This window comes from Thamnophis elegans, chromosome 13 (genome assembly GCF_009769535.1).
Source record: "Thamnophis elegans isolate rThaEle1 chromosome 13, rThaEle1.pri, whole genome shotgun sequence".
Taxonomy (NCBI): Eukaryota; Metazoa; Chordata; class Lepidosauria; order Squamata; family Colubridae; genus Thamnophis; species Thamnophis elegans.
Genome location: NC_045553.1, coordinates 16103368 through 16120154, shown reverse-complemented (window position 1 = coordinate 16120154; position 16787 = coordinate 16103368). Strand labels below are relative to the sequence as shown.

Below are 16787 nucleotides of genomic sequence, written 5' to 3'. Positions count from 1 at the left end.
TCATTTGGGGTTCTTCCAGCTTTAAAAGTTCTTCCCACTTTTATATAGAGCTAAGTAAACATGACTGGGAGAGAATTAAATTTTGCCTCTTTGCTTCTGCCAGGCCAGGCCTAGATTTCCTGCTTGGCCCTGGTGCAAATCTCTTAGCTTAGAATCCATTTTGGTATTTTGTTTTCCTTGGGAGGTGAAAGTAGGCTTCAAAAAATCATGTTGCAAACTTTAATTACTGGATTGTTTACCACTTCCTGAGATAAAATTACTTAAAGGGACATAATTACAAATGATCTGCTTCTTAATTATATTGGCAATAGGGGGGGACGATTCTTGAATATTTCCAATATATTTGGTATATTTATTAGAATATTGAGTCTATTATTTATTCTACATTCTGTATTTTTCCCAGCCTGCTTGATGTTTTATTCAGGTTTCTAAGGCTGCTGGTTTTCTAGATTGGTTGCTTTCCCTAGGTTTTTTTTTTGGGGGGGGGGGGGAATCTCATTTTTCAAGGGTTTTGTGAGCTGGACCTCTGTATCATTACTTTTTTTGGATAGAGATAGGTACAGTATGTTCGTATGTTTCTATATCTTGACACGGTCTTTTATCAGACTTTTTCGAGGTCCTCTGATATATCAGAGCTGATCTACGGGAAGAACAGTGCCTGCTTCTTGGAGAAAGCATTAAACTATTTTAAAGAAGAAGATGAGGAAGAAGAAACAGAAGACGATGAAGAGGAGGAGTGGGACACAGACCTTGAAATAGAAAGTATGGATTAGACAAATTGCCAAGCTACTTACAATTGCCAAGGTTGGGAAACATTGAACTAGATCCAGAGAGACTTAATATAAATAAATAAATAAATAAATAAATAAATAAATAAATAATAGCTAGCTAGCTAGCCTTTAGTTCATCTTTAACTATGGAAGCTCCCTGGATGACTTTGGGCCAATCAGCCAGACCAACTTACATCTCAAGTTTGTTATGGGAAAAATAGAGTGAGCAACATGGAAACCATCTTGAACTATTGATAATAAAGGCAGGATATACATGTGTCAAACAGATAAAGAAATAAAGAGCTCTCAAAGATTTGTTGGCAATTAAGTAAGCATCAGGTATTCCTTCCCCATCAATCTGATAGGAATCTTAGACAATCTCATGAGAATTTGGCCGCTCTTTAATTAACTTTTGTAACCTTTCATTCTTGTAATGTTTAATTCTAAATATCTGATTCCCTGGTGCATCTGCCTGCGCCTGCCTGCTTTGAGCGGCCAACCTGCAGTGTGAGCAGTGAATATTCTGCCTGTTAGCCTGGTTTCCACAAATGTGTCTTATTTCTTTTTAAGCCAAGTAATGGTCGGTAGTCATTTTCAAGGCATTGTGACTTTGATGCAGATCTTGTAAGTTTCAAAACAAACACACCAAACTCTTGTGAATTGCCTTGAGAAAGTCATTGTCCCTTCTATATTTTTTGCATACAAGACCACTGGCATGCCTCACTGGGGACGGTGGTGGGACTTGGACGGGTGCTACAGTTTTTAAAGTCATTTTGCTCTTGCACTGCTTGAAACTGCAGATGCTTCCTGGGCCTGGTTGTTTTACAGAAAGCCAAGAATGACCATTACTTTCATTTTCCCTTTTGTCTTGGCCTAGGCTCTACAATATGCTACGATCCTGCCGGGAAAGCCAGATACCTTGCGATCTGTCAAGCGTATGGCGTGGTTCCTATCTCTTACTTTTTACGGCATATGAAAGATTCTGAACTGATTCTGAACCATCGTGGCCTTAATCCTAAGGTAATTGGCCCGGCCACTTCAGGACTTGCTTTCAACTCTGCAAGTATGAATCTCCTCACTGCCTTTGAACATTCTCTCTTCCCCCCTCCTTTTTTTCCATCTGTGTTGCACTTGGGGGAATATTATATTCCTTTACAGAGTTATTTGTGGGAATACTCAAGGAGCATTACAGCACCAACACTTACACCATTGCAGAAATATGCAGGGGCCTGATTAAGTTTTACCTTCAAATGTTCAAGGTGTCTTATGGAGAAAAATGAGTTAAGCACACCTAAGACAATACGATTGTTAGTAGCAAAGCGTAAGCGACCAATTTGGTCAACCTAAAATAGAGAAACAAAACAGACCAGTTGAAATGACAAAGTGGTAAAGACATCCTTGCCTGGCACTGATAAGATTGCAGAGCAGGCTCAGAGGACAGTCTTCTGTCACAACACAGAACTGCCACCGCTGAGCCTTTCATGAGGAGAGCCAGAGGGCTGCCTGAGGAAGCACACAGAGGAAAAGAGTCCTTCCAGTCCTTCATTCTGTAACTTTAGGCAGGCGCCTGTTTCAGTTTGTGACCATTGTCCCAAATGAGGATGGTTCTGTACTTTAAACAAGGTCTAAAGTTACTGGGCCAGTTCCTGTTAAAGCAGCCTCCAGGGTCTTAACCATCTCAGCTAAACGGGACTTATGGAGTCAAAGGCAGCAGGTGTTGCTGGCATATGGTGGAGCCCCCCCCCCCCCCCCAAGACCTGTGCTTGATCTATATGGGAAACTGGAGTCCAGATGCACTCATGTGGCAGTACAACTTTGCTGCCCACTTCCAGGCTGCAGATCAGGAGACGCGACCTCTTTTTCATTTCATGGCTGCTGAAATAATCCATCAGGCTCTGCAGTGCAATGTCACTGGGAGGTGACTGAAAGCAAAGCTGGATGGGGCTGTCTTTGTCCAGCACCTCTTCTGACCCTTCTCTTCCTTAATCACTTAATCCTTAATGTTGTTTAGCTGGAGGTCTAAAAAGGCCCCTCGCTAATGGCTTTTCAGTTGTGGCAGAGCCTCTTGTGAAATGAATGGCCATGCCAGCTCCCTCCCAGACTGCAGTTGGCCTCCCCCAGGCCCCCAAACTTTGACCACTTTTTGTCTTTGTCTGTTGTTGTATCCCCCCCCCCCCACCTTGTTTGTTAGCCGCCCTGAGTCCCTAGGGAATAGGGCGGCATACAAGTGTAATAAACATTGAACAACAACAACCACTGGCCAGAGGACCGGGCTAGATCTCAGCATTCTGCCCTCATGGCTCTTCCCTACTCTGCCTCTTCTTTTAGGCAGCCAAGGCTCTCGCTCTTTCCCTGACCAGCAACACATCCATCCTGAAGCTGAACCTGAGTGACAACGGCCTTGATGCAAACGGAGCCATTGCGATAGCGGAGATGTTAAAGGAAAATTGCTACATTTCAGGTGCACGTCTTCATTGGGAGATTGTGAGAATTGCTTCAGGAGAGCAAAATGGAGAGTCCATGTAATCCGTAGCCTTGAGGTATTTGGGCTTGGCTGTTAAAACCATTGTCAGATGATGCCCTCTAAAGTTTCCATTTTTGAAAAGCAGCGATTTACTCTTCATATAATGTAGCAGCAAAGCTTGAAGCTGTGTTGAAACAGTTCTTAAGAATTTAGTCCTCTTGACTTTTACACCGGGAAACCCAAGCCTAAGGATTGCTAATGAAATGGTGGCTTATAAGTTTGTTTATTTGCTTTACAACATTTATGTGCTGCCCCCAAATAAAGACTCCATGTTTGATGGGTTGAAGTGAGGAGTGCCTTTCTCCAAGGGATCCTCCATGAAACCAGTTGCCCATTTCATTCCTGGTCAAAGGAGGGATTGAGGAACAAAGGCATGTTGGGCTAATGGGTCTGGGGGATTTTACATGGTAAGCCACAGCTAGAGATCAACCTTCTTCTCTTTCAGAACTTGATTTATCAGACAACAGAGTCGGGATGAAAGGGGCGGAAGCTCTCTCCACAGTGCTTCGAGAAAATCCAGTTCTTGTGACCATGAAACTTTCAGGAAATGAATTAAACGACAGGGCAGCCAAACATCTGGCAGATGCTTTAGTGACCAATCAGAAAGTGAAGCACTTTGATCTGAGTCATAACATGCTTGGAGAGCCAGCAGGTAAATCTCATAGAAATATTGTATTTGGCTGTAGTGTGGGAAGCGCTGTGTAGCACACGTGAGAAAGACACACATCTATGTAGACATGCCATTTGTGTGTTCATGGCCCTTTGGTTTCCAGGTCACCACATACCTTTAAGGGAATATGAATTGTTAAATTAAGGGCCAGCTGTGGTTTTCATCAGCTAAGAACTAACCATTAGGGTTTACTTTTGTTGGGGGGAAAGAATTGCTGGGCTGTGACTCCGGCCCATCTTCCCTCCCTCCCTCCCTCCCTCCCTCCCTTCCCCCTTTTCTTCCCTTGTTACCTGCTGTGGCTTGGAATCTCCTCCTTTGCCTCATCCCATGAGAGGTTTTGACTTCCCACCAGCCCCATCTCTTTCTTCTCCTTATGTTTTGAAGAAGACTTTGTGATTTGATGGAGAACAAGCGGGGACAAAAGGAAGAGAGAGAGAGAGAGAGAGAGTATGCAGAAAATAGGGAAGAGCTACCAAAGTTGAGAAAGCGAAAAAGAAAATTAAGGTAGGGATTAGAAAGTTGGGCTCACTTAAGCTTCTGTCTGCCCTTTAAGAGTTTTATCTATTGGTTTACCAAAAGAATTGCTTCTTGAAATAGAATTATTAATATGTAAAACTAAAATTGTGTAGGAGTAATTAATATAAAAAGTCATTAAAATAATTTCTTTGGCATATGGCATATCAAACATGGACTAGCAATATAAATTAACAAATCAAAATAATATGAAACATATGTATAGAGAGAGACAGAGCCAGAACTGGGAAGCTAAAAAGTACACAAGTGTTGCTGAAAAGTGTTATAATTAGCTCCTGATAAAACTTTTTTTGGGGGGGCGGGGGGAGTACTCCAGAAAAAGGATAAAAAGCAAGTCAGATCTTTGAGTTGGCTTCAGTTACTACAGACATTGTTTTCTTGAAAACAAAATACGAAGGGGACTGCTAATGTTTTCTTGTAGGACAGGTGGTCAACTTTCAATCTGAGATTTCCAGAGAAAAACTGGAAATGTGTCTTCCTAGCTCTGGGCAGTTTCCCTTAGCTTTACGTGAGAGCAAGGTCAGCTGGAAGCTGCAACCGGCTGGGGCAAAGTAAAGATCCACAACTAAAAAAAGTTAGGGTTTGTCTCCTTCAAATTGGTTAAAAAACCCACCAAAAACATTCTCGTAGATCTTCAGTCCAATTTGTGGAAATCTTAAAGTGCCTGAGGAGAACTGGGCTTCCACAATGTACAGTTTAAGAAACTCTGCTCTAAACTTGGGAACAGCTAGGCTGATCTGAGGGAAGAGAATAAAACTTCTCCATGTCTTCTGGACAACTCCGTGGGCTCTTCAAATGGGAGGCGTGCAAGGGGATGGCCTTATGAATTGTGCCAAGTCTGTGAATGAGCTGTTTCTGGAACTCTCTGGGGATTCCCACAAGCAAGTGCTCCTCAGTGGTCTGGCTCTGTGGGAACCTCCTCTTCCTACTGCTTGCAGATCCTACTATGCTTCCCTTCTTCCTCTGTGAGCTGAAATCTATGCTGAGGTGAGGAGAATTGCTCTGCGGAAATTCAGCAGAAAAAGCCACATTAGTTTGGATAGCAATAGCCCTTAGACGTATGTATACCACTTCCAAGTGCTTTTCAGCCCTCTTTAAGCGGTCTACAGAGTGGCTATTGCCCCCAACAATCTGGTCCTCATTTTATCAACCTGAGAAGGATGGAAGGCTGGGTCAACCTTGAGCTGGTCAGGATTAAACTGCTGGCAGTTGGCAGAATTAGCCTGCAACACTCATTCTCACCACTGCACCACCGTGTCTCCTGTATGGGGAAAGGCAGCTCCTGTAAATGGGGGGGTGGAACCCAAGAGGGTGTCATTCTTTTGCAAAGCCTCCCTCAGTTTGACATTTCAGGCCTCTTTCCCATTTCTTGTGTCTCCCTCTACACTGAACCAGGAGAAGCTCTTGGAATGGCCATGGCGGAAAATGTGGGGCTGAAGGAACTCGACCTCAGCTGGAACAACTTTCGGGGCCAAGGAGCAGTGGCTGTTGCCAAAGGCCTGGGGGTAGGAAAGGGGACTTGGCTCAAGAGTTTTCCTGATGGATGAAGTTGTAAAGCATAAGATGTTATTTCACCCCTCCATCCTCTAACATGCAAACAGGTTTGAAATAATTTGGCCCTGCTTGGTCTAGTATATAAGTGCACGGGTGGGCAACTATGGCAGCTAGTGGTTTTTTAAAATTATTTTAATGGCTTTTACTGTTTGTATTATTTTAAAATGTTTTTAAGATTTTATTTGTAATATGTTTCTGAATTGTGAGCTGCCCAGTAGTGTTTGCCAAGAAATCAATCAATCAATCAAACAAACAAACAAACAAACAAAGAAACAAAGCTTTACAATCTGTACACTTCAACTCCCAGAATTCCTGGGAATTGAAGTCCACAGATCTTAAACTTGCCATAGTTGCCCACTCCTGGCCTAATGGTACAATATCCTGGTCACGATATCACAGTCCACATTTCCTGCATCTCTCAGCAGAGGATAAGGGAAAGTGTGCAGCCGCCGGCCAAAAAAGCTAATACAATCATGGGTTGTATAAACAGAGGCTTAGAATAAACATCGCATGAAGTATTAGTGCTGCTTTATAAAAACCTAGTAAGGCCACACCTGGAACACTGCAACCAGTTTTGGTCCCCATACTACAAAAAATATGTTGAGACTTTGGAAAAAGTTCAGAGAAGAGCAACTAAGATGATCAAAGGCCTGGAGACTAAAACATACGAAGAACGGCTGCAGGATTTGGGTTTGGCTAGTCTAGAGCAAAGAAGAATTAGGGGGAACATGATAGCAGTCTTCCAGTATTTGAAGGGCTGTCACAAAAAAGAAGGGGTCAATTTATTCTCCAAAGCACTGGAGGGCAGAACAAGAAACAATGATTGGAAACTAATAGAAGCACCCTGGAATTGAGGAATTGGCTTAGTGGGCATGGCAGGGGAAGGACACTGCAAAATCCCCATTCCCTCTCTCCTGGGGAAAGGATATTGCAAAATCTCCATTCCCACCCCACTTTGGGGCCAGTCAGAGATGGTATTTGCCGGTTCTCCGAACTACTCAAAATTTCTGGTACCGGTTCTCCAGAACCTATTAGAACCTGCTGAATTTCACCCCTGATTTAGGGGGACGTAGCTTTTGTAGCCAAGAGGGTTGCCACTTAAGTTTGGAGTTTGGAGTTTATTCAATTTGTAGGCTGCCCTATTCCCCGAAGGGACTCAGGGCGGCTGAACAAAGCCAAGGGAGGGGAAATTACAAAAAGTAAGACAAAGACAATCAGACAATACGAACAATTTAAAAGCACAACAGACACAGCAAATTCGAGTGGGGGGGGGGGGACTCAACCCCAGGCTTGCTGAGACAGCCAGGTCTTCACGGCCGTCCGGAAGGCCTGAAGGGTGGAGAGGGTCCAAATCTCCACGGGGAGTTCGTTCCAAAGGGCCGGGGCAGCCACAGAGAAGGCCCTCCTCCGAGTAGTCGCCAGCCGACATTGGCTGGCAGATGGAATACGGAGGAGGCCTAATCTGTGGGATCAAATGGGTCTGTGGGAGGTAATCGGCAGAAGGCGGTCTCTCAAGTACCCAGGTCCAATACCATGTAGGGCTTTATAAGTAATAACTAGCACCCTGAAGCGTATCCGGAGACCAATAGGTAGCCAGTGCAGCTCGCGGAGGATAGGTGTAACGTGGGTGTACCGGGGTGCACCCACAATCGCTTGCACGGCTGCATTCTGGACCAGCTGGAGTCTCCGAACACTCTTCAAGGGCTGCCCCATGTAGAGCGCATTGCAGTAGTCCAGTCTTGAGGTCACGAGGGCATGAGTGACTGTTGTAAGATCCTCCCGGTTCAGGTAGGGATGCAATTGGTGCACCAGGCGGACCTGGGCAAACACCCCCCTAGTCACAGCCGACAAATGGTGATCTAAAGTCAGCTGTGGGTCCAGGAGGACTCCCAAATTGCGAACCCTGTCTGAGGGGCATATAATTTCACCCCCCAGCCTGAGAGATGGAATACTAAGCCAATTTGTGGGAGGAAAAAACACAAACCACTCGATCTTGTCAGGATTGAGAGCCAGTCTGTTCATCCCCCATCCAGACCCTCACATCCTCCAGGCACTGGCACATCACGTCAACTGCTTCACTGAGTTGGCACGGGGCGGACAGATAACAATTGAGTATCGTCCGCATATTGGTGGTATCCTATCCCGTGCCGTCGGATGATCTCTCCCAGCGGCTTCATGTAAATGTTGAACAGGAGGGGGGACAGGACCGACCCCTGCGGCACCCCATAATTAAGGGGCCTAGGGGTCGACCTCTGTCCTCCAACCAACACCGACTGCGACCTGCCCGAGAGGTAGGAGGAGAACCACCGAAAAACGGTGCCTCCCACCCCCACCTTGCAACTGCCGCAGCAGGATACCATGGTCGATGGTATCGAAGGCCGCTGAGAGGTCCAGGAGAACCAGAACGGAGGCACGGCCCCCGTCTCTGGCTCTCCAGAGATCATCGGTCAGTGCGACCAAAGCAGTTTCCGTGCTGTAGCCAGGCCTGAAACCAGATTGGAAGGCGTCTAGATAATCGGTTTCCTCCAAGGACCGACGGAGCTGAGAGGCCACCACTTTCTCAACAACCTTCCCAACAAAGGGGAGGTTGGAGACTGGACCATAGTTATTTAAAACGGCTGGATCCAGGGACGGTCTCTTCAGTAGGGGCCTCACCACCACCTCCTTTAAAGGGGGGGAAAAAGACCCTTCCCGGAGAGACGCGGTCACAATCGCCTGGATCCAGCCCCATGTCACCTCCCTGCTGTTCGCGACCAGCCAGGAGGGACACGGGTCCGGTACACAAGTGGAGGCACTCACTGCTCCGATGGCCTTGTCCACTTCCTCAGGGGTAACAGACTGAAAATCAATCCAACGATGGCGCTCAAGACCCTCCCTCGGTACCTCGGCTGGCTCTGCGCAATTGGAGTCCAGGTTTGCCCGAAGCCGAGCCACTTTATCTGCGAGGAATTGACCGAACTCCTCAGCCTTACCTTGCAAGGGAGTGCCCGTATCCTTCCCTTTAAGGAGGGAACGGACTATCCCAAACAAGGCGGCTGGGCGTGACTCAGCGGAAGCTATCAGAGCAGCAATATGAGTTCTTTTTGATGTCCGGATAGCCCGGAGGTAGGCTCTGATGCAAGATTTTAATGAGGCTCGGTCTGACACGGACTTACTGGCTCTCCAGCGGCACTCTAGGCATCTCTTGGCGCTTCATCTCCCGGAGTTCCTCAGTAAACCAAATCATTGTTCCTCAACTTTGGCAGCTTTAAGATGGGTGGACTTCAACGCCCAGAATTCCCCAGCCAGCTATGCTGCTAAGGTTGAGAAGCACTGACCTGGATAGGGGAAGAGGCTCCCTGTTTGGAAAGAACCCGGAAGCAAATCTGGAGTGGGTGAAGGCCCGGGAACCCTCTGTCAGACTGTGGCTTGTGATTAGAAGCTCTAGATGGCAAGCGCTGGTCTCCTGTGGACCCTCCACTTTGGACCTTCTCCAAGCTCTGCTAACTCTGTCTTGTTCCACAGGCGAATATATTCCTTCGAGTCCTTGATCTGTCCTATAACGGCTTTGGAAACAGTGGTGCAGCTGCTCTGGGGGCAGCCCTGAAAAGCAACGATGTGCTGGAAGAACTCTGCATCGGGTAAGGAGGCATATGTGTGTGTGTGCATGCACTTCCTGAGTGCCGAGAGCAGTTTCTTAGTCATCCTTGACACAAGCCAGGAAATGAATAGTTTCTAGGATCTCCATATTGCCGGGCAGGGCAGTTGAGGCTGAGGCCATCATGTGAGTTTCTGGCAAAGGTTGGATTTGAATCAGGGACCTCACCTGCTTAAGGGGAGAGGAGGAACTGGCAGTCTCTTCCCTCCCATCTTCCCCTCTGCCCAGGCTGCCCAACCAGAACAGAACAGACCTAACGGAGTTGGAAGGAACCTTAGAGATCTTTTAGTGCAACTCCTACTCAAGCAGGAGACCCTCTACCATTCCAGACAAGTGGCTGTCCAGCCTTCTCTTAAAAGCCTTCTGAAGATGTAGGTGCTCCATCACTGACATCGCAACCAGTCTTCCTCTGATGTAGCATTTAGTGGGGGAAATGTTCGATGAGCAACATGCTAGAAGTAGTTTGCTTCTCTTTTACGTGCCATATGTCAACAGGCTGAGCTGAACCTTTGGCCTCTTGCCAATCACAGAGGGAGGAACCTGGGAGGAGCTGGGTTTTTTTTTTTTTTTTTTAGTTTTATTAAACATTTATAGGCCGCCCTTTTCCCTGAGGGGACTCAGGGCGGCTTATAATAATAGGGGAGGGGAGTGCAGGACAAAACACAAAAAGAAAATGTGAGTAAAAATAATTAGCGGTAAAAACACAACATTCATTCAACATTCGGGAGGGGCGAGAGTAAGGTCTTATCCCCAGGCCTGACGGGATAGCCAGATCTTGAGGGCTGTGCGGAAGGCCTGGACGGTGGTGAGGGTGCGGATCTCCACGGGGAGATTGTTCCATAGTGTCGGAGCTGCAACTGAGAAGGCTCTCCTCCGCGTAGTCGCCAGTCGGCACTGACTGGCGGATGGAATTCGGAGGAGGCCTACTCTATGCGATCTGATGGGACGGAGGGAGGTAATTGGCAGAAGGCGGTCTCTCAAATAGCCAGATCCACTACCATGGAGCGCTTTATGAATGGTAAGTAGGACCTTGAAGTGCACCCGGAGATCAACAGGTAGCCAGCGCAGCTCACGGAGGATCGGTGTTATGTGGGCGAACCGTGGTGCATCCACAATCACTCGCGCGGCTGCGTTCTGGACTAGCTGAAGTCGCCGGATGCTCTTCAAGGGCAGCCCCATGTAGAGCACATTGCAGTATTCCAGCCTAGAGATCACAAGGGCTCGAGTGACTGTTGTGAGGGCCTCCCGGTTCAGGTAGGGCCGCAACTGGCGCACCAGGCGAACCTGGGCAAATGCCCCCCTGGTCACAGCTGACAAGTGATGGTCGAAACTCAGCTGTGGGTCCAGGAGGACTCCCAAGTTGCGGACCCTGTCTGAGGGGTATAAATTTTGACCCCCCAGCCTGAGTGATGGAACATCGGCCAAATTGTTGGGAGGAAAACACGACAGCCACTCGGTCTTGTCCGGGTTGAGTACCAGTTTGTTAGCCCTCATCCAGTCTTTAACAGCCTCAAGACCCCGGTTCATCACGTCCACCGCTTCATTGAGTTGGCACGGGGCGGACAGATACAACTGTGTATCGTCCGCGTATTGGTGGTATTTTATCCCGTGCCTCCGAATGATCTCGCCCAGCGGTTTCATGTATATGTTAAATAGTAGGGGGGATAAGACCGAACCCTGCGGCACCCCATAAGTTAGGGGCCTCGGGGACGATCTCTGCCCCCCCACCAACACCGACTGCGACCTTTCCGAGAGGTAGGAGGAGAACCACTGCAGAACAGTGCCGCCCACCCCCACCTCCCGCAGTCGTCGCAGAAGGATACCATGGTCGATGGTATCGAAAGCCGCTGAGAGGTCAAGGAGAACCAGGATGGACGCATGGCCTCCATCTCTGGCTCTCCAGAGATCATCGGTCAATGCGACCAAAGCAGTTTCTGTGCTGTAACCGGGCCTGAAGCCGGACTGGAAGGGGTCAAGGTAGTTAGCTTCCTCCAAGGTACGCTGAAGCTGGAAGGCCACCACCTTCTCAACAACCTTCCCCACGAAGGGGAGGTTGGAGACTGGACGGTAGTTATTAAGAACGGCTGGATCCAAGGACGGTTTCTTCAGGAGGGGTCTCACCACTGCCGCCTTGAGCGCGGTGGGGAAGTCCCCCTCCCGAAGAGAGGCGGTAACAACCGCCTGGATCCAGCCTCGTGTCACCTCACTGCTGTTGGCAACCAGCCAGGAGGGACACGGGTCCAGTATACAGGTGGAGGCACTCACAGCTCGCATAGCCTTGTCCACATCCCCGGAGGCAACATCCTGAAACTCAACCCAGAGATGGTCTGCCAAGTCATTCCCTTGTGTCTCGGCTGGATCTGCGGGAGTGGAGTCCAGGTCCGACCGAAACCGAGCAACTTTGTCCGCCAAGAACTGAACATACTCCTCAGCCCTACCCTGTAAGGGGTCCCCCGTCTCCCTCCTATTTAGGAGGGAGCGGGTTATCCTAAACAGGGCGGCTGGGCGGGACTCGGCGGACGCTACCAAGGTGGCAATGTGTGTTCTTTTAGCTGTTCTTAATGCCCGGATGTATTCCTTGGTGCATGCTGTCAAAAGTGCCCGGTTCGGTTCGGACCTATCGGATCTCCACTGGTGCTCTAGGCGTCTCCTCCGGCGCTTTATCTCCCGGAGCTCCTCGGTGAACCAAGGAGGCCTCCGGGAGCCACTGACCCGGAGGGGCCATAGTGGCGCAATCCGGTCCAGAGACTCTGATGCTGCCGAGTGCCAGGCAGCAGCAAGAGTCTCCGCCGAACTGTGGGCGAGAGTATCAGGAATAACCCCAAGCTCCGTCTGGAACCTTACAGGGTCCATAAGTCGCCTGGGGCGGAACCACCTGGTCGGTTCCTCCTCCCTACGGTGGGGGTTTGGCCTCCGGAAGTCTAGCCTCAGTAGGCAGTGGACTGACCACGACAGGGGTATGATCTCATTACCCCTCAGACCAAGATCATAACTCCACTGCTCCGAGAGGAATACGAGGTCGAGTGTGTGACCCGCTGAGTGGGTTGGGCCTCGAATTACCTGGGTCAAGCCCATGGCTGTCATGGAAGCCATGAACTCCTGCGCTCCGTCAGAGCGTTCACCGAGCGAAGACAAGTTGAAGTCCCCCAGAACCATAAGCCTAGGGAACTCAACTGCTAGCTCGGCTACTGACTCGAGGAGCGAGGGGAGGGCTGCTGCAACGCAGTTGGGAGGCAGGTACGTTAGCAGCAGACCCACTTGACCCTTGAGGTCCAGCTTCAACAGTAGGGACTCACACCCGACAAGCTCCGGAGCAGGGATCCTACGAGGTGCTAAAGACTCCCGGACTACAATAGCCACACCGCCACCCCTTCCCTGGGCTCTCGGCTGATGAAGCACCTGAAATCCGTCTGGGCACATCTCTACGAGGGGGACTCCTCCCTCCGTGCCCAGCCATGTCTCAGTAATACATGCCAGGTCTGCCCCCTCGTCTAAAATCAAGTCCCGGACGAGGGGAGCCTTATGAACAACAGACCTGGCATTTAGCGACAGCAGCCTGAGACCAGGGTCCTGATTACTCGCGCCATCTGACCTTGGAGTGGGACTCCTAGGGCCGGAAGGAGGGATCTCTGTGATATAGCGAACCCTCCTTCTCCGGTAATGGCCTGCCCTAAAGTCTCCGCCGTATCTGCCTCTCCCTGTTATGACCGCAATGCCCCGACCCTCTCCTGTGGATGTAGTTCCCCCAACCACCCCGGTGACCCCCGCATACCCCGCCAGGTCCTCCGAATCAGTCATACCCAAACTCTCACACAGACAGTCCTCACTAAAAAGTTAAAACACAAATACAGCAATATTAATAGTAAAAAGTGAGTTCATTCATACCATCCCATACAATCCCATGCACTCAACATACCTATTTAAAAATAATAAAATTAGGAAAATTGCGCAGGTTCACAGAGTCCGTACTAAATGTATAATAGTCCAAAGGTGCCTTCCACCCTCTCCTGAGGGGGGGCCACACCTTGAGGGGGGCTCCTCTAAAGAGTTCAATATAGTCCAAGGAGGGGGGGGGGCTGGGAGGCAGGGTGAGTTCGGGTAGCAGCTGCAGTAGTGTAAACCAGGAGGTTAACCATGGTGGGAAAAGTTTGGTGGCTAAGTTCATTCCAACCATCCCCCTTAATATCATTTCCAGCTCAAAGAGTCATAGGGGGAGGAAGTGCCCAAGTCAGCGCTGTAAGGCAAACCGAGCATTATCTCCTTGTTGCTGGGGTGATGTGTGACCTCTGGTAATTGCAAACCATGGCTTAGCTTGAGATACCAACCCAGCCAATTAAGCAAATTGGGGCTTACCACGGGACTCAGGGTTCCGCCCTACAGAAGAAGAATTATAAACCTGGAGTTAGCAACAATATTCTGCTTCTTAAGAAGCCATTTTCCTTTTTTGTTTTGGTGAAATAAAATATTAAACAACCCATTTTTTTTTAAAAAAGGCAAAGTGCAGCATCTGTGGATAATCTCAGAAGCTAGATTTTCTGGAACCAGAAAGTGAATTCTTGTGAACTGACGGGTTCTTCGAATTTTTTGGGAGCTTGACATCCTGTTTTCAGATAACTGATGGGCTGCCATGCAAAAATATAAAATAAAAACCAGCAGTCTTGTTCTCTTTTCCCCCAGAGAAGAGGGCCAGCAGTGTGGGGAAAGTGTGAGGCGTGCAGAATTTGGGGCCTGGGTTGCTCTGCCCGCTTTGCTGGATAACTGTTTCCATAGGATTCTGCTCCATTTCCAGACACTCTCAATTGAATGATTCTCAGGGAGGAAGCTGCCTTGTGGGTAGCAAAAACTCTCAGAGCCTCAGGAAAAAGCAAAGATTTTCCCCCCTTCAACTATTAGTAGTTCAGCTACTGGAAATGGAACACAGAACCTAGAAACCTAGAGTTGGAAATGCTGGGAATTTAGTTGGACCTATTACCGTATTTTTGGAGTATAAGACGCACCAGATTTTCAGCCTCTTTTTTAGGAAAAAAAGGTGCATCTTATACTCCGAAAAATACGGTATGTACTAATTAGGAACTCATGTGATTAATGGGAACAATTTGGGCCAAATGAAAATGTGGGTCGCCAGTCAGAAGTGTTTTCTGGAAGAGAAAGTTTGCTGGTTAGTTCCTTTCCAGTTTCCCTAATCTTTAGATCTGAATGAAGCTCTAAAATGTTTTTTTTTTTTTTTTAGTATTTATAAATTTTTATTTTAAACACATAAGCACATCAACAAAAACAAACACATAACTTAAAAACAACATAGGAACAATAAGTTCCATCGTATATCATACCGCAGTTCCGAATCGGTTTCTTTACAGTTAGTGTTTTCCCTACTATACATTTCTATCTTTCATTCATAATCTCCTTATTCGTTACCCATTTTTATGTACATTTCTTAATTTATTTAAACTTAGCTACTTATGACCAAATATTATTTACCTATATTATGCTTTATATTTTTACTGTCATTTATTCTCTTACATACAGTTATAGATATACATTCACATAATTATTCTTTTATTGCCATTCTTATATTATTATTATTCCATTTGAAAAGTTATAAGGTATAGTTTAAAATGCTTTGTTTACCATCTTTTGCACCTGCTAAGACACCACCTTGTTTTCTCTTTCTTTTCTTTTCTTTTCTCCTTCCCTTCCTTCTCTACTTCCTTCCTTCCTCCTCTCCATCCCCTTCTTCCTTCCCTTACCTCTTCCCTACTCCTACCCCTTTTCTTCTCCTTCCTACCTTCTCTCCTACTCTTTCTTTCTCTTCCTCCCTCCTCTTCTTCTTTTTCTCTCCCTTACACCCACCTTCCCTTACCTCTTTCTTCTTCCCTTACCTCTCCTCCACACTTCTTCTTCCTCTCCTACCCTCCACTCCTTTCCTTTCCTTCGTCCCTCCACTCTCTACTTCCTTCCTCCCCGCCTTTCCTTCCTTCTTCCCTTCCTTTCTTTTTCTATTGTTATAGGTGTCTCTTTCAGATTCCAGTTCATGTTTTCTTGGGGATGGTATTCCCACACACCCATTTTTGTTTCATATCATTTCCTTTTTTATTTAAGATTCTACAGTCTATCTTCCAGCTATTGTCCTGATTTGAATTCACCAATCTTGACCCCCTTGTTTTACTCATAATTATTATTTTTGAGTGTTATTCTATTTTTTCATTGCTTTTTTTTTATTCCTTTGCTCCATCCAACTATACCAATTATCCCATATCCGATAGAATTCTAATTCTTCCTTTCCCTGTATTTCTTTCGTTAATTTATCCATTTCGGCACAGTCCATAATTTTTCTTATTATTTCATCTTCATTTGGGGTTAGTTTGTTTTTCCACTTCTGGGCGAAAGCGATCCTTGCTGCTGTAAGTATATGTAGTATTAGATATTGTATTTCTTTTTTGTATTTCATCGGTATAATTCCTAATAGAAAGAATTCAGGTTTCCAATCTAACTTAACCTTTGTTATTTCTTCCAACCATTTTTTGATCCTTTTCCAGAATTCTTTTGCCTCTTCACAAGTCCACCATAAATGATAATATGTGCCATGTACCGAATCACATTTCCAGCAATTTGGAGAGGTATTAGTTGAAATTTTGGCCAACCTTGATGGTGCCAGATGCCATCTATAAAGCATTTTGTACTGGTTTTCCTTATATGGGATTGATAGTGTCATTCTTAAATTTATTCCCCAAAATTTTTCCCATTTGTCTAGTTCAGTGTTATAGCCAAAGTTCTGTGCCCATTTTATCATTGGTTCTTTCACAATTTCCTCTTCCATTTGATACTTCAAGAGGAATTTGTATATTTTCCCTATCATCTTTCTGTCCGGACTTTGAATAATTTTATCCAATTCATGTGGTTCTGTTTCAATACCATATATTTTAGTGTCTTTATTGTATTTAGTTTTAATTTGGAGGTAAGTTAGCCAATCAACTTTCATATTCTGATCTGCCAATTCTTCAATTGTTTTTAAATTTCCCTGTCTGTCAATTAGATCTTAGGATTTTGTTCCAATCTGTAAAATTTGGTTGTGTCGTTCTTTCTGTTGGTGATAGCCAA

The 16787-nt window shown here is 46.8% G+C and overlaps 1 protein-coding gene across 1 annotated transcript in view; it reads left to right on the top strand.

The window, feature by feature from the left end:
- The first annotated feature begins 572 nt into the window (after positions 1 to 572).
- The window catches only part of LRRC74B (leucine rich repeat containing 74B), a 50386-nt gene continuing 34171 nt past the window's right edge, over positions 573 to 16787 (top strand). Inside the window, exons 1-6 of the mRNA XM_032229441.1 lie at positions 573 to 762; positions 1648 to 1790; positions 3099 to 3231; positions 3740 to 3946; positions 5894 to 6003; positions 9557 to 9672. Coding sequence (XP_032085332.1) covers positions 573 to 762; positions 1648 to 1790; positions 3099 to 3231; positions 3740 to 3946; positions 5894 to 6003; positions 9557 to 9672 — 899 coding nt within the window. The remainder of the gene's footprint in view (positions 763 to 1647; positions 1791 to 3098; positions 3232 to 3739; positions 3947 to 5893; positions 6004 to 9556; positions 9673 to 16787) is intronic.